General features: G+C 39.5%; 2 protein-coding genes across 2 annotated transcripts in view; one reads left to right on the forward strand and one right to left on the reverse strand.

Annotated features, from left to right (window-relative positions):
* Positions 1 to 412: 412 nt before the first annotated feature.
* commd8 (COMM domain containing 8) lies at positions 413 to 6,523 on the forward strand. The gene is made up of 5 exons (XM_061082705.1): positions 413 to 476; positions 1,655 to 1,810; positions 1,959 to 2,111; positions 4,016 to 4,171; positions 6,283 to 6,523. Exons 1-5 carry the CDS (start codon positions 432 to 434, stop codon positions 6,301 to 6,303), a joined length of 531 nt encoding a protein of 176 aa, XP_060938688.1. The 5' UTR covers positions 413 to 431; the 3' UTR covers positions 6,304 to 6,523.
* Positions 6,524 to 13,949: 7,426 nt separating this feature from the next.
* gabrb1 (gamma-aminobutyric acid type A receptor subunit beta1) overlaps positions 13,950 to 24,967 on the reverse strand; it is a 46,868-nt gene continuing 35,850 nt past the window's right edge. The window contains exons 6-9 of the mRNA XM_061082924.1: positions 21,042 to 21,185; positions 18,173 to 18,325; positions 14,978 to 15,231; positions 13,950 to 14,291 (exon numbers count right to left, since the gene is read on the reverse strand). Of these exons, the coding sequence (XP_060938907.1) occupies positions 13,950 to 14,291; positions 14,978 to 15,231; positions 18,173 to 18,325; positions 21,042 to 21,185 (893 nt within the window). The remainder of the gene's footprint in view (positions 14,292 to 14,977; positions 15,232 to 18,172; positions 18,326 to 21,041; positions 21,186 to 24,967) is intronic.

Below are 24,967 nucleotides of genomic sequence, written 5' to 3' on the forward strand. Positions count from 1 at the left end.
CGTTCCGCTCGCCTGCAGAGCATCGCACAACCGAACTCCAGCGACAATTCACCAAGTTTTAAATGTGTATTTCGCTCCAGTCAACTCAGTGTCTTTAATGGATGCGCCTTTGTTGTGAATTCGGCGTCCAAGTGATTTCTATTAACTGAATGCTGCAACCATGACCGTGATCAAGGTCACTTTTTCTAGGTCTAGAAGTTGAATTCAGCGCCCGAGCAAATACTAACATTAGTAATTAATCAATGCAATTAATTTAAATATGATAACAAAGATCAAACAGTTATTTTACAAGATACTTGCACACACATTTAGTCCCAACTCACTGAAGAAGATGCAGGTCCTTTTTCCGAGCTCGTTGAACGCAGCTCCTGTCGTCATGTGACTGAGCTCAGCTGATCAGCAGCAGGCGGAAGTCGAGTGAAAATGAAAACATGGTGGCTTCACTGAGCAGGTTACCTGTCACGGACTGTCTGAAGGTACGTACCCAGCTTTATTCAACAGTGCAGAGAAGAAAAGCCACAAGTTTTACATTCACAGTTTCCACTGAGAGCTCATCGGAATATCTCCGAGCTGCCGAGGAGCAAATACAACCATTTCAAACATGCCATCTTGTAGGACGAGGGGTTCTCTGATTCTTTCTGATCATTATTGATCGTATGTCGTCCATACCACAGACCCCAACTACAGTCACGTCTGTTAAAACACAGCTCTGAATACGGGAGGCCATTGGCAACTTGTGTATGTTGTATCTAAACGTGAGAGTTAATTACACACTATATTGATCATTGTCACATCATTTAAAGTTCTATGGAGTCTGTAGTGTGCCACCAAAACAATAACAATCCTCAGTGTCCGACTATAATCAATACATACATTGACATAATACAAAAATACAAATTTCATTTAAATGTGATTGATAAAATTCAAATAATGTATTTAAAACTATAATTGATTTGATATTTTTTTTATGTCTAAACACCCATTACAAAGGGGATCAAGAATTGGACAAAATAAACAATTCATCAAAGACGAGTAGCAAATTAATACAATGGCATTTAAAAGTAAAATGAAATGAATGTGTCATCATTATGACTTTGAATTATGAATTCACCATTTAGTTTTAAAATGGTCAACTGTATTTTGCAATGTGTTTACTGATGTGTCTGTCAGTCATAATCCCTCTCACGCTTGAACTTGAGGATCTATATGGCTTCACTCTTTGACTGAGGCGACATCTCGTCTTCACTAATACGATGTAGGTTTAAATCGAATCAGTGTTGCTACGGTTACGCCTAGCGTCCACACTATTCCAGTGTTTTCAAACTGCTTATGTAATTTGCTTCACATGTGTGTGGTACTTACTTTTTGGCTACTTGTGTACATTTTAAATTCATGTCTCTTTAATCTGAGGATTTGCACTAAATGATTAAATCAAGTCCATCTCCCAGAGCTACAGCAGGATCTCTGATTGGTCAGCCTCATCATACAAGAATAGTGGGATATAGGAAGGTTAAGGACCTTTTTCATAGCGCAGCAGTTCAAATGTATGAGCAGATTTCATGTAATGGTTGATCAAATACACCACTAACAGAATCCTTAAATTGAACTACTCTACTAAATGAGTCCTCATAACACAGTACTGTCTGCTGTGCAGCTTTGTCACAAGGTGGTGGATGGCCTGTGTGGCCGGGAACCTCCTCGCCGGGCGGATTACAGCGCCACCTGGAGCCTGGAGGAGTGGCTGGAGCTGCTCAGCACCCTGACTGCCTTCTTCCGTCTGGCAGTGGGGAACAACAGCTCAGATGAAGAGGTTGGTATTTAGACATGAGGAGACACCCTAACCCTAAAGATAATAGATTGTTCACCAGATCATTTGTTTATACATGTAAGGGTCTTAATGTCATTGAGCTGTGGCTGTGTTTTGATTCTCAGCTCTCCTCCTGTCTGTGTGTGTACAGGTGCTGGCTGGGCTGAGAGATGTGGTCAGCAGTCACTCTGAGATGTTGCTGAGTGTGGTGCGAGCCAGAGAGGAGGAGATCCACCGTGCTCTTTTGGATAGAACCAACTGCATTTCCTCTACTACTCTGCAGGATTTCGACTGGCAGCTGAAGGTGACTCGATCCTGCATGTGTTTCTGTCTCATATTTCAGATGTGGAATGGTCATAACTGGATTTAGCATCATATTTTAAAACCACTGAAGAGGCGTTAAAGCATTGGCACACTGCAAACACCCAGTTTCGGTGAGAGACATCTTAATACATGCATGAGACATAGCACCACACAGGACAGATGGTCGCCTGCAGGTGATCATTTGGCACACATCAAGTGACAGTTGGCAAGATAAGACGCATACATGCAAATATATCTTTCACTCCCTATTTTTATCTTTTCATATGTTTGCTCATGTGGCATAAAAAGATACATGTGAATCCAATGCCCTAATACAATTACAACTACACTAACCATGACACATAAGTGAGGAGCAGAATTGCATGAAATGATATTGGCATCCGTAGCAGAATCTTCTAACATTCAGTTAGTAATGAAAGAACCTGTTTTATTGGCAATAAGCACTACCCATCCTCAGTTGTAATAGTGACACCTCTGATTGGTGGAGCTACTGTGGAATTGTTCTTGCGCTCGACGAGCGGTGATTGCAGTCAAAAACAGAGTATTGCACCATGTCGCTGACAAGACTACTTCACCAAGTTACCACACTATATGAAACACTATGTACACAAGACAAACTACGATATATTGCAACACTATGCTAACAACAAGGTTAAATTCAAGAACAAGCGCGAAAGGGATCCTTCGCAATGGTTCCTTGGATCCGTGGTTCCTTCACTATTAAAATGATTATGTATACAGACTGGTACTTTTGCATTTTACATTTTCAAATAATTTTTGGCTTAAAATCAAATGTTTAATGGTCACAATTAATCATGTAGCTTAAATCACACATCAGATCTTGATGAACAAATGATTCAAGTTGAAAATACCTTTTAATATACATTCCATAATTTGTTTTGAACAAAATTACATAACAACGGTCAATGGAAACAAAATCATCAACCCACTGAGAGCAGGATTCGGAACCACACTTTCATTGAGGCAACTCATTATGTGACTCAGCAGTTTGTGTGGCCTTCGCGTGCCTGTATGCACTCCCAACAACATCTGGGCACACTCCTGATGAGTCAGTAGATGGTGTCCTCCTCCTGTTCTGATCTGCTGCTGGATTGATGCCCTTCTAAGGCCCTGTCCAGCTCTCCTGGTGCACATCCTGCCAGGAGCTGGACTATCTGTGCTACCTGATTTGACTGCAGGCACCGCCTCATGCTATAGGTAGTGACAAGGACACGAGCAGAACACAAAACTAGAGAAGAATCAGTCAGGAAGGATGAGGAGTGAGCAAATGTCTCTGACCAGCACATATAAAACTGTTCCCTTTCTGTTGTCGTCTTGCTTTTGCCTCTCCATTGCACCTGTCACTTTAATTTGCAACAAAGCAGGTGAATTTGATTCACAATCACTTGTGCTTCCTATATGGACATATTGATAAACCTGAAGTCTAACTGACTTGGTGTTTTACTGTGAGCATTACGTGTTCCCTTCATTATTTTGAGCAGTGTATATACTGTATATATATTATACAGTGTGATTATTTGAACTAAGGCCAGCACACACTTTATAGCCAGTAGGTCAAAATAAAATAAAATGTTTACACAAAATGATTCACATTATTGTCACAGAAATTAGATTGTGTTCATTTTATAAGGTATTTTATTTAATATTGACAACTAAACAAGAATATAGTGTGCGCTCCCCACTGATTGACCTGGATCTCTGTGTTGGCTAAATATAGCACAATATTGAGAATGCAGCCCCAAGAGATCAATTCATACCAAAGTTCAAATGATGTCAGGAAACACAGGCTGTCCCCTCAAGCTGTTCCCGCAGTGCCACCATGCTCTAATCACACCTCCTCTCTTCCTGTCCCTCTTCTTCCAGTTGGCTCTGTCCAGTGATAAGATCTCATCCCTCCACACTCCTCTGCTCAGCCTCAGTCTGGACCTGAGAGAGAACGGAGACCTCCGGCCTGTCACCATGGAGATGAACAGAGAGGAGCTAAACACACTCATCACTTCACTCGAGGCTGCTAATAAGGTGACACAAGTGAAAGCTGAATGCTCTGTGTGTTCTGTGTGTGTGTCTTTTGTTTACATGAGCGAGAGTTTACCTTTAGAACCAGCCCTGCTCTGTGCCGCAGGGAGTCTTTGTGAATGATTTGGACTCCAGGCAGGTGATTACCAGTTGTCAGGTGAAGCTGAGCCCAGAGCGAACAAATAAGAACAGCTAATTTAATATCATAGGGTTAGGTTTCTCAAAACAGAACTAATGCTCTATCATGACATTTCAGAGCAGTGTTTCCCATTAATTATCTTGACTGTGGCAGCCCGCCATTATCTTATTTGTCCTGCCACGGATTCATAAGGAAAGATACATATTTTGTTATACTTTTCACAAAGTAAAGTAGTTGAACTCTATAAATATTTTTACTGTCCATGCAGACAGTCTTACCTCATAGTTTCAGCTGCAGTTGTGCGCGCACCCTCTAGTGGCACGCAATGCAGTTCTCTCGTCTGAATACGTGTCACTCTAGATCTGTTGCTCGCTAGAGTGACCTTCATACATGTGCACCGCTGCTACCGTCATAGATTAAATTAATTCTGGGAATTATTTTTCCTATATATCTATTCGGTATACCTTGATGGTTTCTTCCTTGGGCCAGGTCCCACCCCGTCACAAAATGTAATGCTAATCGGTTCAGTCGCTTTTGTGTATTCTTGTGAACCAACGAACAAACCCTGATTAACATGTAAAAATGAGAGAAGAATCACGGATATTATCTTTTTTTTAATTTCACACATTGTTGCTTCTTGTCCAAACCGACAGTTTCTGGGGTGTGGTTTGTTAGGGGGGAATGGTGGTAGAACAGAAAATAATAACAGAATTTTTATCTGCAGCTCTTTTGTTTTAAACAGATTCATGAAAACGAATATCTCTATTTAGTATCCGTAATCTACAAGGTGTCTGCAGAGTGAGGGACAATGCAGGAGGCAGTGATCCTGCTGGGGATACACTGGCACTTTTCAAATATGAATATATATTACATTTAGAACAACAGAATGGCACTCAGTGGATAACTTACCTTAGATAAAACAGTCTTCTAATCAATCAAACTGCACACTACAGATTTCAGTCCACTAAATATGTCAAATTAATTGTTTTACATAATGAATAGTGAAAATCCTGGATCTTTTCCCCTGACTCATTCTGCATTCAGGGGTGAAAACATTACCTCCATGGTGGATGTAATACTTCAGTGTGCACAAAGTGAAGATTTTCTGAGGCTACTGTGAATCAAGCCATACAGGAAGTGATCTTGTTATCTTCTTGTCACATACATGCCAGGATGTACAGAACAGTATTGTATACGTCAAAGCAAAGAGTGTTATGTGGTTAAAACATACATTTTTTCCCTATTAAGATACAGTGTATAGAAACTACCTAACGTGTGTGTGGACTGAGGGACTGTAATTAGTTGTTTTCATTGTTCTATAACAATCAGACAGAAGCTGTGCAGTACCCAGTGTTTGGTTCTCTGGGGAAATTACTTTTTTTTACTTGTATATTAAAAAGCAGATGAATAAAATCCGATATTCTGTAGGCTATTTTAAAGATGAATGACATAAGTAGGAGTCAGTGGAACTTGGAGTCTGAGAGCCACAGATGGGCCGAGTTGTGTTATCACACTCACCCCTCACAGAGTCTGTGTCAGGCTGAGAAATTCTCCCTCCTCTCTCGTCTCTATTTATGAACATGCTGTGGAAGACGGCGGAGGAACCATCTGGCGAGCTGGTGCAGTCATGTCAGGCCCAGCACCTTCTGTCACTTACTGCAAATACACACGTTAAGCTTTTGCTCTGTGATAAAAAGACTTCATATTGACTTAAAACAGGAACATTTGTCAAGTGTTGGATTTGTTCTTTAATGGGATCCATTAACAATAAGGATAATACAACACCAGCAAGTCCCTTTAAAGCTGCAGCTATTACATTTGTTTGCCACTTGGCTGCAGAATTTAAGACCAAACTAAAATGGAATACATGATATGGAGTTATCGTATGATGTAATCAAGAGCAACACGATCACATTACAGTGGTTCTATTATTTATACAAAGATAAAAACATTGAGCTGTATTTGTGTCTTGCAGGTGGTGCTGCAGTTGAAATGATCAACCGTTTGACGGAGCACTGATCCACGACGACAGGAAGACAAGTGCATGGATGGTCATGTTGTCAAAGAAAGTGTAGATGAGACTCTGTCAGGATTGTGTGTGTTGTAGACACAGTGACCGTGTCATGTTGTGGTCACATGTATGCAGGTGAACACATGTTTTTGGTGTGTACTGTGTTTTGTCATGAAAATGCTGAAGTAAATGTTTTGGTGCTTTTTTTTATTTCACTGAATTCAATTCATCTACTCTCCTTTCAATTTCACAAAAAGTACAGGAGTTCCATATGAGTTTACATACAGATCGTAAGTAGAGGATATCCCACGTTTGTTTAATGCCTTCATGAGTGGTACTTTTATACGAACACACACACACATACAGGAATTGCTGCCTTTCCTGAGTTAATTTTGAAAAATGAATTATGTCTCATGGGCCCTTTAATAACGCGTCCCACAGACAATATCCGAAAGTTAATAGAAACATTCAGGTTTTCAGTGGTATTTTTCATGTGGGAGTCAGTTAAAATTCTGCTTATTTTCTATGGTTTTGATTGCTTCATAGAAACAACAAAGAATTAAGAATAGTCAAGTGAATTAATTTGACAGTTATGTGAAATATTTAATCCATGTGGACAAAGGAAAGATTTGGCATGAATAACTCTCAAGAGTTCTGCTGACAATTCATACATTACATCAAATAATAAGCTACCTGAACCGTGAAGTATATGTTTATTTATCACAGCATCAGAAAGTTTTCAGACCACTTAGTTTTTGCATATTATTCAGTTATGCATATTTGTACATTGTTAAAAAAATGTCCATGAATAGAACCTCTTGTCCACTCTGACTGGCGAGTCCTGCATGTTCCAAACGTTTTCATTTGAAAGACCTGACACGTGCTTTACACCAGCTCTAAGAAAGTTAACAAGGTCACACAAAAATAAAATCACATCTAAAGGCAACATGCCCAACAAAGTTCACACTCTGTTATTAAGCCAGAGTTAGCCTCACACTAACTTCAGGTCAAATTTGTAAAATATTTTTCGTATCATCTGAAGACCTTGTCCTGGAAGCATGTTTGAAGGAGATCTATAGTAGTCCCTTCTTATTAATTTATAAGTATTATAAGAAATAAAACATGCAGTCAACATATGAGCAGGTCACTACTGTTTCAAAGTCCATTTAAAAATGTGAACCTATATAAGATGGCAGAGATGGCGCTTTGTCCTGTGGGTAAGTCAAGGTGACATTAGGGTCTTTTGATTAGACTGCTGGCAGCCTGATTCATTATAAGAATGGGCACAACTGCCGACAGATGCTGCCGTGTTAAATGTGTTAATGGCATTGGCCTTCACTCTCACAGCTTCATGTTAATCATGAGAATGAGCGTTGCCGCTGACGGCTGCAGACATGCTAACTGAACAGATGGCATTCTCCTCCAGCCACAGCAGTTCCACCTCCAGAGCTCCAGTCTCCATAAAGACAGCCGCATGAGAAAGAGGCTGAGTCAGTGCTGATCTGAACCAAAACAAACTATCTTACAGTAGGAGTTGAACTTGTGTGGAGTTTCTGCTTTTTTATCTCAGTGGGGATCACACTGGAAACATTGCAACACGTGAACGTAGGCCATTTGGGAAGTACTTCAAATCAAAGTCCTTTACTGTGCTTCAACCATTCACTGTATATTCAAATAGATGACATGATGGCTCCCCAAAAGCAAAGCCAAAGAGTATCAATCGCCCCCTGGTGGCTGGATGCAGTTTAGGCCACCAGCACCACTTCCTCCATGAAAGCGTTCTACATGCCATAGTGTCCTTGGGAAAAATACTGAACCCCAGAGAAAGTGCTGCACATAGATGCACTGTATGAATGTAAAACTACTGTAAAGTGTTCTGAGGTCACTAAGACTAGAAAGGCTCTTTCTAATCACAGACCATTTAAATGGACCTTTTTTCTCAAAGAAGGTTTCTGTTATTTTAGGTATCACACTGATGTTTGTTCAACTATTACGTTTTCTGGTAAGTTTGATTTTAATTAGTTATTGATGCAATAAAACTGCAGTAAAATATCCTGATTGACAGCTGAGCCACTTGACTTAAGATTGGTCGAGAGCGTGTACTGGTGGGAGCTTGATACTGCGATAAACAGTCTATGGGGGTCACAAGTCTTGGATATTTTCAGGGTCTGGAGATTTTTTTTGAAATTTCTGCTTCAACCAAAAACCAAAAGTATGTTAGCTTCTTCCCTGGCCTGTGCCTCTAGCCTCCATCCCTACTGACGAACAAACAGACACAGAGGTAAAAGGCAAACATGCTCATGTATTTGTCAACAAAAGGACACGTTAAATGTAGATGGTAGAGATGTCAGCGGTTTTATTTAAACTCTATTCTTTGAAGTCTATAAACTGACACAAAGAATTTATATTTTATGTTTTCTCCTTCTCACATGTATCCATATGCACCCTCTCTCCCTCCAACTCTCTCTCTCTCTCTCTCTCTCTCTCTCTCTCTCCCTCACACTCACTCTCACACACACACAAGCATAACGCAAAGATCTTTGTCTTTACACAACCAGCAAGACCTGCATACTTCAAACACACCCACGTCTCATTCCACGTGAGAGAACATATAGAGCATAAGAGAAAAAATTATACAGTAATATTACACAATAAGAGTCCAGCACATGTCCTCTCCATCGACAGCCTGCAGGCAAACCAGTTGTTCAAGGCTTCCATTAGCTCCTCGGTCCACAGAAAACATGTCTTTCTGCTCTGTGTCCTTTTGATGTGGCAGGAGGCGAGCTTCTTCTTTTCTTTGTGTTTCCACCTCATCTCCGTCCTCCACTCTGCTCATTTCCACAAACAGCAACGCTGGCAGCATGGAGGACAGCCTTGCAGTGGACTTGCAGGACACTGAATTCAAAAGATTGTCATCATAATGCTGGAATGTCTCACTACAATCTACGCTTAGATAATGATACCTTATGTCAGAGCCTCAGAAAAGCTCTGGAAGTTTCCAATTCGTGTTCTGGTACTCCTTATTCTTCTTAATCTAGAAAAAGTACAAGATGGTTTAGGAGTAAAGTTAGACCCTGTGAAAATATTGAGATTCTTGGTAAAGGCACAATATTCAGCCATGAGAAAGAGGACATTGCTATATTGTGTCCTGTTGAAGCCTATCTGGTTTTGCTGCTTTTTTTTGTTTCAAGCCCTGATAAGACAAGCATCGGTCATAACAACAAGTTTCCATACTGTTTGTCCACAACTAGGACAGCTATGAAGCCTAAGAAAGGTATTATCTGAAATAAAACAAAAATAGCTTATGTGATGAAGAACAATTCTGGTTTATTACTAATTAGATCTTATTAATATGGTGATTTTGCTTCTCATGTCTTTCAGTAATTATTTCTTGGAAAGTGGGAGCTCTGCTAAAGACTAACTGTGGTAAATACCACATGATTTTTTATGATCCACATTTCAGGTGTGTTCACTGTCATGTGAACCCGTATGTCACTCTTATCCATGAGAGCACTTTTATTTACAATCGGGCATGTTGCTGTGTTTACAGATCTCTGCCTTGAATTCTCATGAGCACAAAGTTAGCGTAACTGATCAAGAATGGTGGTCACAGCTACTGTATGAGCATTATATCCAGGTTGGGATAAACCTTAAATGGGAATTCCATCAAAGTGGATAGTGATTACATTTGTTCTGGACCAAATTGATCAGGATAAACAGTTAATTACTATCACGCATTGCATAGATTCTGTACGACAGTCCCAGAACTTGAGGGAGAGGTAACATTGCACACACACACACTGACTCCACTGCTCACTTGCTTGCTCTCTTCCTCTGTCTCGCAGGCTGACACAGACACACAGATCAACAGTGTCACCGGACCTATGTATTAAATCAGACTGGGTAAAAACAACAGAATATCTAAACTTAGACGATGAAAAGCCGGAGGAGATGGTGGTGTTTGTCTCGAGAAGTTCAGCACGAATGATAGAGACATAGAGAGGAGCAGTGAAAAACTGGAGGGGCCTTTAAAAACTGTAACTTTCATATGGTCCAAACATCTATGAAAATACCTTAAATAAACACAGTGTAATACTTGATCACTGTAACCGAATTGGTTAAACAATAGACGATTCTTTCCCAAGCTTTTAGATCCATATAAACGGTTGATGACTATATCATGATCACTATGTGAAGAAGAAGTGTAAAGTGTAAAAGCGGTTTCCACTGTATATTCAACCTGGGCCAATATGTTTATTAGTAAAAAACTTTTGGCAGTAGACGGTCTGCGATTGCAGCCTCGACACATGGCAGCGGCTACAGTGTAATCTTCTGGGACAATGAATACAATCCATGAAATGTCCAATAAAAAGGATTTTTTTTTCACAAATAAAAGGCTTGAACTGTTAATCTGGATTTTTGCCAAGAGAGTTACAACATGACACATGTCTTGCTCAACTAACAGCACATTGTCCCTCCTCTGGTTGGGGCCTCTCTTTCCTTGTTCAAGCTGAAATTTCTGGAAACTTTTAATCCATATACTACAAGGGATAGCCTTCGAAGTCAAATGCTTTATGGACATTGTCCCCATCAGAAACAGATTCACCATGTGTAATGTTACCATAGTCTTAGCAAAGACCCACAATAACATTGTGAGCCTTTTATTGGTAAAAAACAACATTAAGTGGACATTTGGTGAGCTGTCCCAGTTGTCATATAAGAGTACATTGTTTTCACTGCCGCTGCCGATGGAGAAGTTCTACTGGACTGTTTCAAAAGTCTTTGGATTCACTTTTTGTTTGGATTAACCCACATTTATAAACAAAGGGCCCAGGTAGAAAAATACTAAAACAGAATTCCCCTTTAAAGTGAACTCAGCAGTTTATCAATTGGGAATCTTCACACCCTACCACATTAACACAAAATTAGAGACCAGCAAAATAGAATCCCTGCCACAAGCAAAGGAGAGATCCTACGAAAGACAGCGTCTCCAAATCCACTTTCATTTTGCCAGTCTGCAGGTGACAGGGAATGATCAGGCCAACTCTGAGACTGTACACCTGGGCTGTATATGAGCAGTGGGTTCAAAGTTAAACAACAGAACTGAGACACAAAGAAACCTGGTTAGAGTGTTTGCTAAGGCAACCCTCTCAGGTCTAGAATGTGGGAGGTATCAGGTGACTCAATGCATGACAGAAACATATTACACAAACAGACAATGTGTTGGAGTTTATCGGGGGTTTAAAAGCAGGCAACCACACAAGTGTTTGATCAAAATCTTATTTCTCATCTCGAGATTTTAAACCCAACTTTCATGTTCAGTGCTAAGGTATGAAGTATGGTGTCCTGTGTACTGAGACTGTGAGTAACACTGTTGAATCGACGACTTTGCTCAGACTATTTATCTATCTACAATATAGGAATTAACACTTTAATCCAGTCCATACTTATAATGCATTCAAATTGTAGAACTGCTTTTTTAATCAGTACAATATATTAAAAATGATATTGTCAGTCAATGTAACCTTGCAGTGGTGACATTATTACAATATGTGGTAACAGGTTTACCTTATAAATGTTTTAAATGAGGAACTATGTATTATTGATCCATCTGCACCATCATGTTGATACAGTGAGTCTCCGACCTAAATACCATGAGGTCATGAATTTAACATGAAAACTGTACAAGCCAGGGTGTGAGGTGCTAATGATTTGACATGTATTAACTATTGACTTACTAGACTAGAGTAACAGGTATTACCTATTGACTTAGTCAATAGGTAATACCTGTTACTAGAGTTTTTTTGGACAAATTGGTTCAGTACTTTTTGTAATCCTGATGACAGTCAAACAGACACAAATGGAAAACGCGTCCTCCTTGGCAGAGGTGATAATGTTCCCTATCATGTTAAACAATATCCCGGATTTGTTTGCGGAACATGCAGCTGAAATAGCCAGGTCGCAACAGGGTCTGTAACCAATCCTGCTAACACTTTGAAATGAAAACAAATGCAGGAAAAAAAGCAGGTCCATCCATCAACCCTAAGAATGAAAAGTGCTGAAGTCAGCATGGCCAGTTATCACACCATCAACTTACAGGGCTATGGAAAAACACATTAGGACTTCTCGCAGCTGTTATCAAGTCTAACATGGTATTGACAGTAATCAATTTCAAATCTGGTCACTGAGTACATCATCTCAATCCCACCAAGACAATTACTGTAAACCGGCTTGTAGATTACTGTATATAAACCAACTGAAAATCTATGCGAGAATTCGGAGCAACATTTTAGTCAACCATCTCCACCATCATCACCAAAACACCAACTGAGCAAGTACATGTATCTTTTGGAAGAAAGGTTCATCCATCAACATGACTACCAGTCTGTACCTGGTAAGTATAGTATAGATACGTTAAGGTGAGAAAATATAGTATGGTAAAGGTTTGATTAGGGTTAGGAAAACAATACTATACTTTCTTCAATTGCACAATACTTTCTTCAATTGCACTCAAACTATTTTGTAATTGTGGAATCATCCATTATTTTCAACACACTTATAGTAGGTATTTCAACACAAGCAGCATGTTTTATCAGGGCTTGGCATATTGAATGTGGTTTTGAAAGCATGGTGACATCATTGGTCAGTCTTTACCTGATTTCCTTAAAGAAAATTGCATCGCACATGCTCACAGACACTGTGAGAATATTGTTGGTAAAAATCTAAATTTTTACATTTGAGAGATTAGTGTGACTTCCAATTAATATCTGCCCTGTGCTTATCTTAAATGCAATGATTGTTCAAAAGCATACAGTATAATGATTATAATAAAGGGCCTAGTAGAGCCATGCAAAGCTTTTTTAATAGATATGAAGGGAACTGAATTTGGTTTGCAGTGCGAAAGCAGATAAATGCACATGCACTTGGCACAATCCTAACAAAATCATGTCAATCATGAAAAGCAAAGGTTACATGTTTATTAGGTCACAATGGCTGTCAGAGAAGGATCTCAACACAATGGTACATCCTCAACTCCACAAACATTACCCCAGTCAGGGTACTGAGCTTAAACCGAATGAAGATGACCTTATTATGATGGCATTCACCCAAACATCTTCTATTTAATAGCTGGCTGAGGTTCAATCACAAAATCAAGTGAACACTTCTTTAGTTACCCACTGTTTTTGCACTGGGCTTCTTTATCTTGTTATTTTTTTTCACCTTTCAGCAAATTAAATGTTGTGTTGCATTCACATGCAAAATTTGAGATAAAAGAAGGTAAGAAAAAGAGAACAAATGAAAGACCATTACCCATAATGTTGGGGTCACCAATGTCTTTTGGCAACTTTGGACTTAGAAATACATACCTCTAGTGTGTCTAATATTTATATCTATATCTATTTTGTTTGGATGACTACAATAAAAGTGATAGTAGTTTTTTATAAATTATATCTCTGTTTTATATTATACCTCTGTTTTAAATTGTATTTACATTGTAAAGTCACCCAGTACTACTCTTTCCAAAACAGTATTTATATAAATGGATTATTTTCATTGCTGTACAAGACCTAGGTAGCTTTTCTAACAATTCACTAGTAGTGGTGTTGCCACACAGGCTCACTACTGCCACCCTACTGGACATAGTAAAGCCAGTAGACCAGGTTGAAGAAGGTGAATGCGATTGGGAAGACAACACGGGACCACTTGTCTATGGCATTGACATCTGTTAGGTCAGGGATCTTGACTTTGAGCTGTGAGGCCCTTCTCCTCAAGCGACCCTTCTTATGGCCCATTGGCCGATCAATGGCCGGTCGTCCGTACAGGTCTCGGCTGGTCATGGGCTTGCGGTACTGTATGCTGGCACTGTCGTAAGAGAACATGGTAGCCCGAGGGTCGTGGAAAGCTCCCATCATATCTGCTCCACTCATCTCACTGGTTAGGTTGGTCAGGAGGATGTTGCCATGAGCATCAACCTGAGGGAAGTTGCCATACTTTACTAAATTTGTTTTGTAAACAATATCCAAATACACAAAAAAAATAAAATAAGCCGTCTCCCTAATTATATGCAGCATTTTATATAGGGGAATTCTATCATGTCTTGGACTGCCCTATTCAGGTAAGAGATAAAGGATCTGTATTTAAAGATTTATTTTTTGTAAAGCAGCGACATAGGGGTCAATACCGTTTTCACTGATGTACATTTCAGCATCAGCATTAAAGCTCTGAATGCAATTGCCCTGGTTATAAAAGTGTGCACTGGATACAGTTTTGCATGAACACATCTTTAATTCTTTATTATTTTTGCAGTCTTTATACATTTCTCAATACAATCACTCTGGTATAAGCACTTTGGCATTTACCAATACGATAGGTTTTCCAAATAGGTTGGTTTGAAGAATACTCAATAGATTTCTCACTAAAGAGTGTAAAGCTGCATTAATCCAAAAGTTTAAATATAATTTACAGTGTAAAGTTTTCCTGTCATCTTTGGTGAGTAAATTAAACTTGTCCACAAGTAGATTAAAAACGCATTTTTAGCCTGAGACAGCAATCAGCATTGTAACAATCGGCCAACAGCACATAAGGGTCAGTTTAGTCTGTGTGTCAGGCCTCTACGTCCACAAAAAAACATGATAACTGCACAATATTTTCTCCCCACCTGCACTTTGTTGCTCTCCATTCTGCTCCTATTCTCATTGTTGGTTTTGGCAGCCTTTTCTGCTACCTTCTTCTGCAAGTGAGGACCACGGCCAAAGAAGATGTAGTTGACAAAGGCATACTCCAGCAATGCCAGAAAGACAAAGACAAAGCAGCCCATGAGAAAAATGTCAATGGCCTTGACATAAGGGATCTTCGGCAGCGTCTCCCTTAGATGGGTATTGATAGTGGTCATGGTCAGCACCGTGGTTATACCTGCAGACAAGCAGATGTGGTAGGAAGAAACAGTTAGACTGGGGTCTTTTAGTAACAGCAACTGGTAACTGACAACACCGTTAGAGCATCATGTACCTGGATAACTGTTTGGTTTTGAGGTAAATGCCTCAAGTACTGCTCTTTGGACTCTCATGAAATTTGGTACAAACATTGAACATCCCCAGGCTATATCACCTAATGATGTTTGCGATTTTTATTCTAATTCCATCATCAGTATGAACATTTTTGGTTCAGACTGAAATACATCATCAAAGAATATGATGGCCTTGTAATACTTTGAGGATGCATGAATTTTCATCTCATGCTATGTAAAAATGTCCAATGTGTTTTCTTATGACAAAATACCCTACCCTCATCTGTACTTTGTGTTCCGTGCTCATTAAGAAATGTTAGCATGCCAACATGATGAAATGATGCCGATGGTTAACATAAGCTGATAAATATCAGCACATTACTGTTACATTGTCATCACAAGGTCAATGTGATATGCTTGTGTGGGCACGTTCCGCACCTACACTATAGACGACATGATGGCAACCTTCTGACAGCAAGAAGAGAACAACTTATGCTTGTTGTATTTCATTAATTTATTCCATTACCCCTGTTTAAAATGGTCTCTATTTATCTCGCACTTTTCTAGTCTTGATGACCACTCAAAGCGCTTTACAGTACCGTTTTCACCATTCACCCATTCACACACCCATCCTACAGTGCATCTATGAGCAGCACTTTTTTCTATGAGGGGCCATTCGGGGTTCAGTATCTTGCCCAAGGACACTTGAGCATGCAGATGGTGACAACTGGCAGGATGACCGCTATATCCCTCAGCCACAACTGTCTCCTCATTCCAGAGACAGACCCGGCCACACTTACTTCCCCAGAAGTTACCAAGTGTTCCACCCATTTTCCCTCACCTTCTCAACTGTTTCCGAATCCATCTATCAGTCACAGTTCCTTTCATTCCTCACAAGATTGTCTGACATATAAGCTGACCAGATACTGACCAGATACTGCTGTATGTGTCATGGGATGGAGATGGTGATTATGAATGACACTAAAGAAGATGTGAGAAGCTACAAATAGCTGTGTTAGTGTATGCGGACATTGCATGTCCAAAATCATGCTATACACCATGTAAAGCACATGTTGGGTTGTGTTTATGCTTGAAGGTTTGTATGGGTGAGCAGGTCTCCAACACAAAGTTGAGCCAAATTCCCTTGTTGTTTGCAATTGAATGTCCATGTATAATTATGTGCAATAATCAATTTATTGGAAATGTGAAATTTGGGCTGAGACAAGCTTTGTCTTACTCTTTGCCTTCACTTAAAGGGGACATATTATGAAAATTCTACTTCACATTCCACACAGTGCTTCTACATTCGACATTTCATCAAGAAACCAAGGAACCATATCAACTGTGGTAAAATGGGCATAATATGTCTCCTTTAAACATTGTGTAGAGTAGATTCCTGTAAAATCTACCAAAGTGGGAGTAATTATGTAGCTCTGCTGTGCTCTGACTCACCTCTGGCTCACATACAGACACAACTCCAGTAATGGGAGACTTATTGCTGTTGTAAAAACTGAAATGGTTTGGCCATTAACTTGATGTGTCCTTGTCGCCTCAGTAACTCAGGCTGTCGTAGCAGGACAGCTGACCCCTGCCCTGATTGCAATTTGAATTCAGGACTGACTTTGAGGTTAGCGTTTGGTAGTCTAAAGTGTTTACAGGCCACATTTGATACTAAATCTAGTCCTTTCAGTCGTGTTGTATTTGTGTAGAAGTTGATATTTCTCGGGATGGTTAAAATTTCAGCCTTGGCACAGGTTGCTTTAAGATATTCCACAGAAAAGTATGACTTTTTTTGGAATGTCAGAGGAAGCATGTAGTTAAAAAAGATTCTATGTTGAATTTTAATGTCATAAAGGCAGCAGGATAGCATCCGCTACATAAATCATATTCATTCAAGTTTTTGTCACTCAACCTCCTCATTGGACTCAGCTTTGTAATTGAGTTGTCATTGTGCAGATTCCAGTGTAAAAACGTCGGCTTTGTATTTGTTTGTTAAAAAATAGATTTATCTGTCACGTTGTCTTTTGTGTTTATTGTATTCATATTCACGTTCACCTTATTTTCATAAATATAAATATTTTCCTACAAATTCACAGTTGCATATATTTCTGTACTATAAATGTTTTCTTCACGTGTAAGATTTCAATCTCTCGTGCAAGTTTATTTTACAGGTTTACAAGGGATGATTCACAACTACATACTACATGCACAGATATGCACTAATAACCTTTTTGTCCATTTTTTTGAATTTGGCTTTACAACCTTAAAATATGTTCCGAGCATAATCTGAGCCCATACTCATTCTTGTATTATTGTGTGTAGCACACTGAACATAAATAAATAAAGGCTAAAGGAACTCCAGACGGTTTCATGTCCCTGTGACCAGATCAAACTGAATATAAAAAATTTTGCTTTTTTGGCAAAGTCACTACAGCTCTATGTTAACAGAAGAAGAAAATTAAGCTTTAAAGAAAATAACTCCACCCCCACTGTGAGACATGGAGGAGGCTCAGTTTTATGTTGCCTCTTTGCTGTGTCTGGCACAGGGAGCTGTGCAGGGATCAATTAAATCAGAAGGTTATAAAAGCATTCTGGAGATAACCAGTCACAGAGCTCTGATTCATTCATGAGTCCTTCTTGGCACATTGGAGTACTCTGAAGTGGCTTGCCCTGAGTTCTGATCTTAATGCAACTGGACATCTTTGGAAAGCTCCAAACTTACAGTTGGGGAAGACACCAATCAAACCTGAGAACTGGAGAAATTGGATGTACAGCCACTCCACTCACACTAGAGTTATATCACCAAACCTTGCAGCTGATCTGTGAAGAAATAAAAAGGTCACTGACCTAATGCCACTCTGGCAGCCGAGGCATCATAGTTGATCCAGAAGGAGACCCAGGACAGGATGGTGATCAGGGTGGAAGGCATGTATGTTTGCAGGATGAAATAGCCAATGTTCCTCTTCAGCTTAAAACTCAGGGACAGACGTGGATATGAGCCTGTGGAAGACAGGAGTTGAGATTGCTTTGAGTCAATATAGAATATGAAGAGGAGTCTGAGCAACCTCCAGCCTGGGAAAAAATGTAAAGAAGACCCATTTGTTCAAGCTGTTAGTCTTGTAATATTTACAAAAATGTACACATACCTACATTAAATGAGCAAAATCATAGAAAATCTGCACACTTATATTACAGTTATAATATACTGAATTTAAAAATGCAGTTTTTTAGCGACGATGATGTCATAAAACACATAACGCAGAGGAAAAAGATGATTAAAAAAGAGGTTTCACTGACACAGAGCACCAGTGGTTAATTAATCAGTCATCAACACATATAAAGAACAGAGTTTAACCTCTGGACAAAAGTATAACCTCAACGCTCCGCCATAATTTTTCCTCAAAAAAAAAAAAAGTGCAACAATGATTTAACATTTTATTAATCCACTTACTTTTGCATTGTAGGAATTCCTTTTTTTGCTGAAGTGAATTGTCTCACTTAAACACTTTACAACCAGATTTTGTACTTGAATCCTTCTGTTCACTGCAGGAAGGATCGCAGAATTTCTAGGCTCTGTGTGCACCGGTTTTAAACTGTGCTGTATCCTTGGATCCATGTGCTCAAACAATAAATATATTAGCGGGGGCTTATAGAGTTAGGTCAACTGAGCAAAATTCACACCTGGTCCTCCAGGTAGGGGGTTGGGGGTGGGGCCAACAACCCAACCCAACCCTGAATGCTACTACACTGGACCCTGTAGTGGATAATCTACTCGCTCTGATCCGACTTGGAACGTGGAATGTCCCCACCGTGTTAAAAAACTTCAAAAACACTGTTGGGTCATCAGTGAGATGAGGTGGTATAGATTAGACATCCTGGGTTGAGATCCTGAACTGAACCTAAGCCACTGAACACATTGAATCTGAAGGGTCCTTCTCTCCAAGCAATATGCATGCTAGTTATGTATATTTGTATTTTCTGAACAGAGTATTCTTAGTTTATTATAGCCAGCAGAGAGAAAACCACAAACAGTGATGACATCTGAAGGCTGGAGATAATTCTTTACATATCACACACTATGATTTTATCTACCGACCATCAACACTAAGCGAACCAGACTGAAACAGACCTTGTCCAACTTGGTTTGATGAGTGTTTACACTCAAATGAGGTTTGTGTGTGTCCCTTCCCTCAGGAATAATATCTGACATGTTGTACATTAAATGAAAATGTTAAAGAAACAGGAGCTTAGAACCAACCATGGACTATATCAATTTAAAAGGCATTTACACCAACACCACTTGCCAGTCTCATATGTTAATGATTTTTATTTCTAGGTAACATTCAGTCAAACTCCATTCTATAGGGCTACCTTCAGGTCCCATTTGCCAGAAGTACAATATGTCACACCACTCCTACACAGACGACACTAAGCTTTACCTCCCTTCAGAGCCCACTGACAATGAAAACTACAACAACGCAGTTAAGTCTCTTTAACTAAAAGCCTGGATGGCCAAAAACTGACCTAATTTAAACAAGAGTAAAACAGATGTTGTTTTATTTGGTCTCTCTCTCTCTATAGAGAATAATACTTACGTGTACATACCAGATTGAAAATCCTTGTGTCATATTTTACAGTTTGTTGACATATGACATACATATCACAGCTGCGGTAAAATGGCTATGAATTTCCCCTTAGGAATATTACTAAATGTATTTGTTTTTAGAGGTTCAAATGGACTGGCCCCCATATAACATGTCTGAGCTTCTGTGCCCCGTTCCCCTCCTATGACTCTCAGATCCTCTGACCAGCTGCTCCTGGCTGTTCATTGCTCAAGAGTATCGGGGAAGAGTGAGTGTACATTTACAGTTGCCACTCCTAAGCTTTGGAACAGTTCACCATGCGTTTGCCCTCCATTGACATTATTAGGTTTTTTTAATTTATTGTATTTCATTCTCTTACTTCTATTTGTTATGTCATAATTGCTCAGCACTTCACGTCAAGTGTGGCTCTAAAATGTGATTTATAAATAAACTTGACTTAACTCAAAAACAAGGGACTCGGAATTAATGCTCAACCCGATGTCTTAAGATTAATAACTGAGAAAGATATTGAGAAAGATACTTTCCACCAATTGCTGTCAAATTGAATAAGATAGGGATAGGGATGGGGCTACAAGCTAGGGCTACCAAATTCAGTTGCTAATATAATTATATTCAGATTAATTCATGCAAATTTGACAGACATTTTAAATTAACACTTGCATGGTGCTCGATGGGAAGCTATTTATCCCCTTTTCAGTTGATGTTGGTGGTTACATATATAACCAAGTCCCAAGCTCCTTAGGTAAGACTCTTTCATTGATGTCCTCACCTACAGTTTAATACTGCTGCCTTCATTTAGAACAGCAAACACAAACCTATGTTGTACGTGTCTGGGTGAACCCAGTGTCTAACGTACAAGATTAATTTACCATAATCATACCATACTAATTATAGTAGAGGGAATTTCAGTTTTAGGATAATAACACCTTCAAATTGTCAACATTGTTGTTTAAAAAAGCAACAGAGGAGTGAGATAGCAGCATTTAGGCACCATGGCCTACTGACTATATTGTGGCAGATGTGGAGATTCAGTGAGCACAGATGAGACTGACTGATGACAGCTCAGCACAGCATATACAATGACATTGAGCTTGAATGGATACGACTGTTACCTGTGGCAAACACAGCCTTCTTGGAGAGGGTCTGGTAGTCTATGATGGAGAACTGGGGTAGTTCAATGTTCTCCACCCCAGTCACAGAGCCTGCGGTGGTTCCGCCCTGCCAGTAGAACTCGATGTCGTCAGTGGTGTATCCATCTAAGTGAGGCGGGGGAACACAACAAGTTCAACTTCATCCAAAATACATGAACCAGCACATTGGGACCCAGGCACAATACAGTGTATATACGACCAGAATGCCATCCCACATTGATGAGGTAGTGCTTTCACACCTGCCATTTTAAACTTGGAACTCAAAAGCATTTTCTCACTAGGTACATTTCTCTTGAAGGTCAAGAGCATTAGTTACATATTGAAACATCATATCCTAAGGCTACAGATGTTGCATTCTAAAAGCTGCTGCTAGATGGTTTATCTCTAATGCATGTGCAGGGACCATCACTCTACACAGGAGGACTTCTGCTAAAAAGACATGTGAGTTTCTCCAATGAGAAGTGCAGACGTCCATTTTCTGTTGACCTGTCTTGTTTTCTATCGGTAAACCAAGGTTTCCAAAAAGTGCTGAGCAAGCTTGTGTAGCCACATTCCACCATTGCCCAGCTGTTTAACTGAGGTCCTTTCTGGCTCTTGTCCACCATGAGGCCGTCTCACTTCTCTCTCTGCCCCAGACATGGCCACCATAGAGAACTATATTAAAGATGCATTAGCCACAGAATGAATCTGTCCATTCACATCACACACAGGTGCCTGGTTCCTCTTGGTGTGGTATCCTTACATAAATAATAGCCCCCCATATAACATTAGTTAGAACTGTCACTCTCCTCCTTTTTTTTGGCCTCAAGCTTTTGAGGATTTCTATAGTGTCCCCATTTAACAAAATCAACCTGTGCAACATTTCTTACCTGGTGTGCATCTGAGAAGAAAACGAGGTGGATGTGCCAGGACTGGAAGATTTGGTCAGTGGCTGCTAACATTTAATGAGGTGGGCTAGCTAGAGCATCACTGTTCAAACCAGGTCCAGAAAATTACACCACACCAAATATTGGCATGTTTCCTTCCTTCATATTCTTATCCCAAGATAATTTTCTACTAAGAAATAGACAATTAAATCTTTCTGTTCACACTTGATTACATGTATGAGCTGCCTGTCTGATGTTTCTGCACCACCACCTCCTGGTCCTTCTGAATGCTCATCTAGCCATCCCTTTGGGGAGGATCCTGCACCCCCCATGTTCTGTGGTCAACTAGGAGGGTGATGGGCATTCGTTTGAACAGAGAAACCATAACTATGTGCACAGCATGTTCCCTGTATTTAGGTCCAGTTAAGTAACATTACGAAATGGACATGCAATTTTACCAAGAAGATTTCATGATGTATTTGTCCACTGCAATAATGCAACTGTAAATAAAGTTCAAATCAAAAAGTTCCGGGAACTATCTATTAAAAAGGGAGCAACAATTAATATTTGACTACAAGTTCTGTATTGAAATATAGTTTGATTGAATATTAGTTAAAACAGTGAATTACTCTTGGTCCACTCTTAAATATGACATAATCTTTAGGAAGTGTCACAGCAATATCCTTAAGAGGAGCAGACTAAACATCTTCACAATAAAGTATATTTAAATCATTAGGGTGAGTTTTACAGAGCAGAAAGGAGAAAGACAGCATGTCCTTTACTTTTTCTGACAGGTCTCTGGGTTATGGATTCAGCCAACACCACAGTGGAGCAGGTCCTGCTGCCCTTTCAGTAATTAGAACAATTTAATTGGACCAGCTAGTGTCTCTCTCTTCATATCCTCCATCTTATCGAAAGGAAGCAGCAGGATTTAAGGGAATTAGCTTCTTCTCATTATTAGGAGGGACTCATTATGATTTTGCCGTCTGTTCTTTTTTCATCCACTTAATTTACGTGAGAAGACCTTCAAATCTTACACAAGATATGATTTTTAAATGTGATGGTATACTTTGAAAAACAACAACAATCAAAACCATTAGACATAGCTCAAGGCATTCTCTAACAGTTTACTATATTTTCCTGCTAAGTGCACATTTGTTTGTGAAAATTCACTTTTAACAACATCTTCCCTTCTTGTTATTTATCAATAATACTGCGCTAGGAATAATAACCATAATATATTTGTGTGAGAATAGAGTAACCAAATCTACCAAAATTAGCCAAGATGCCATTGATCTTCACCTTTAGGCTGAGCTTATAACTCCACCTGCCTGATTTGGGTATTATTCTTAGCAAACTCATTAATCATAGTATCAGAGACCCCTTCACATTTAAGTGTGTACATGTAGAAATAGAGTCCTATAGTTATGATTGGTGCTAAAGTGCAGATTTTTTGCTCTTAAAATGTCTTTGGAAGAATGAATTTCCAAGATTTGACTGAATACACTGTTATACTCTATCACAATTCAGATGTCATACACCTGCTGGCAGGCACACACTCTCTTTCAACTGAGCTCCTACTCTTTCTGTGCATATACAGTAAAGGGGCTTCAAATGTACATGTAGGTATCATCCATAATTTACCTGCAGCACATACTCAAGGAGAAATGCCAGTTTGCATTAGTTGGTGAAAGCGAAGCACGAACAGAGTGCAGAGATATATGGAAGAGGATCATTTAAAGTTATTAACAGGGAGGTGGAATTTAACAACCCCAATGTTGGTGATTAGTTTGTGCACTTAAGCTCCGTGTTAGTAATCATATTAAAACAAAAAGGTTCAATTGGTGAAGCATATCAGGTCACTGTGGTTTCCAACTTCAACGTGATGTTACAGCTAGACCCCAGATAAAGCATGGTTCAAATTCGTATTAAATAAATACTGAGCTAAATAGTGGTGTATCTTTTAAACTTCAGAGACAAATAGGCATATAACATTTCTTTCCCACTGATTTGTATGTTCAGTATGTCCCAGACAAATTCTCCCCTACGCTGATTCACTATTCATGTCACGCTACAGCACTGAAGCTCTGTCTGAAGTGGTGCATTTAGTGGTTTATTGGAAGAGTGAGGATTGAAATTATTATCGCTGCAAGAGTGCTTTGAGAATTTTTACATTCTGATGGAACCACCTTTCTAGGGTAGGTGATGAGTATTAATACTCCAAACATATTCCAGTTGAGTATTCATTTAAATGTTTATTAAAAATCTTTATACATTGTCTTTCTACTAGTGCATGACCAGTGGATTGACAGTGTCAGCAGTTCAATCTCAACCCTCACCTATGCTCACTAGCTTTGGTTATAGTGATTGAAAAAATGTGAGTATCATTGTGGTGACAATGCATTGCAGGTTGGCTGAGCTCAAGGCGAGGAGCTCTGAGTAGAACAGCTGCTCATTTCTGTTGGAAAAGAGCCAAGTGGATCAGGAACCTGAATAGGATCCCTGAATGTATTCAGGATAGGTCCGTGTGGAATGGGAACCTGGGGCAAATCCAGTACAGGAGGAAGGAGGATATATCTCCCATGATTGCTGGGAATATTTTTTGAATGTCCCCCATGGCTGGAGGAGAGGACGATTATCACACTGCTTTATTCTTTAACCTAGACAAAAGGAAGAATCTTCGAAGTGTCCAGAAACAGAAATGTAAAAACAGGCTTTTGGTGTTGGTGTTCTTGACTAAATACATATTAGTGTAATGACCACAAACAATATATTAGTTTTTTTCCCCTTAGTGAGTTCTAACTGAACACATTTCAATAGTTCCTTATATCTATAAGTCACAAACTTGTTATATAACATGTAAAAGGTTCCGCCATGACGTCAGTAGGTTTTATAGCGACATCTAACATCTGTTCTATGTTAATGTTTGGAAGGTTCTCACTTAACATGTTAGTTGCGGGTCAAACAAACTCTGCAGTGTCAGTCCACTGAGGACCAAACAACCAGGTGGAGAAAACTTGG

The sequence above is a fragment of the Limanda limanda genome, chromosome 12 (genome assembly GCF_963576545.1).
Source record: "Limanda limanda chromosome 12, fLimLim1.1, whole genome shotgun sequence".
In the NCBI taxonomy this organism is placed as follows: domain Eukaryota; kingdom Metazoa; phylum Chordata; class Actinopteri; order Pleuronectiformes; family Pleuronectidae; genus Limanda; species Limanda limanda.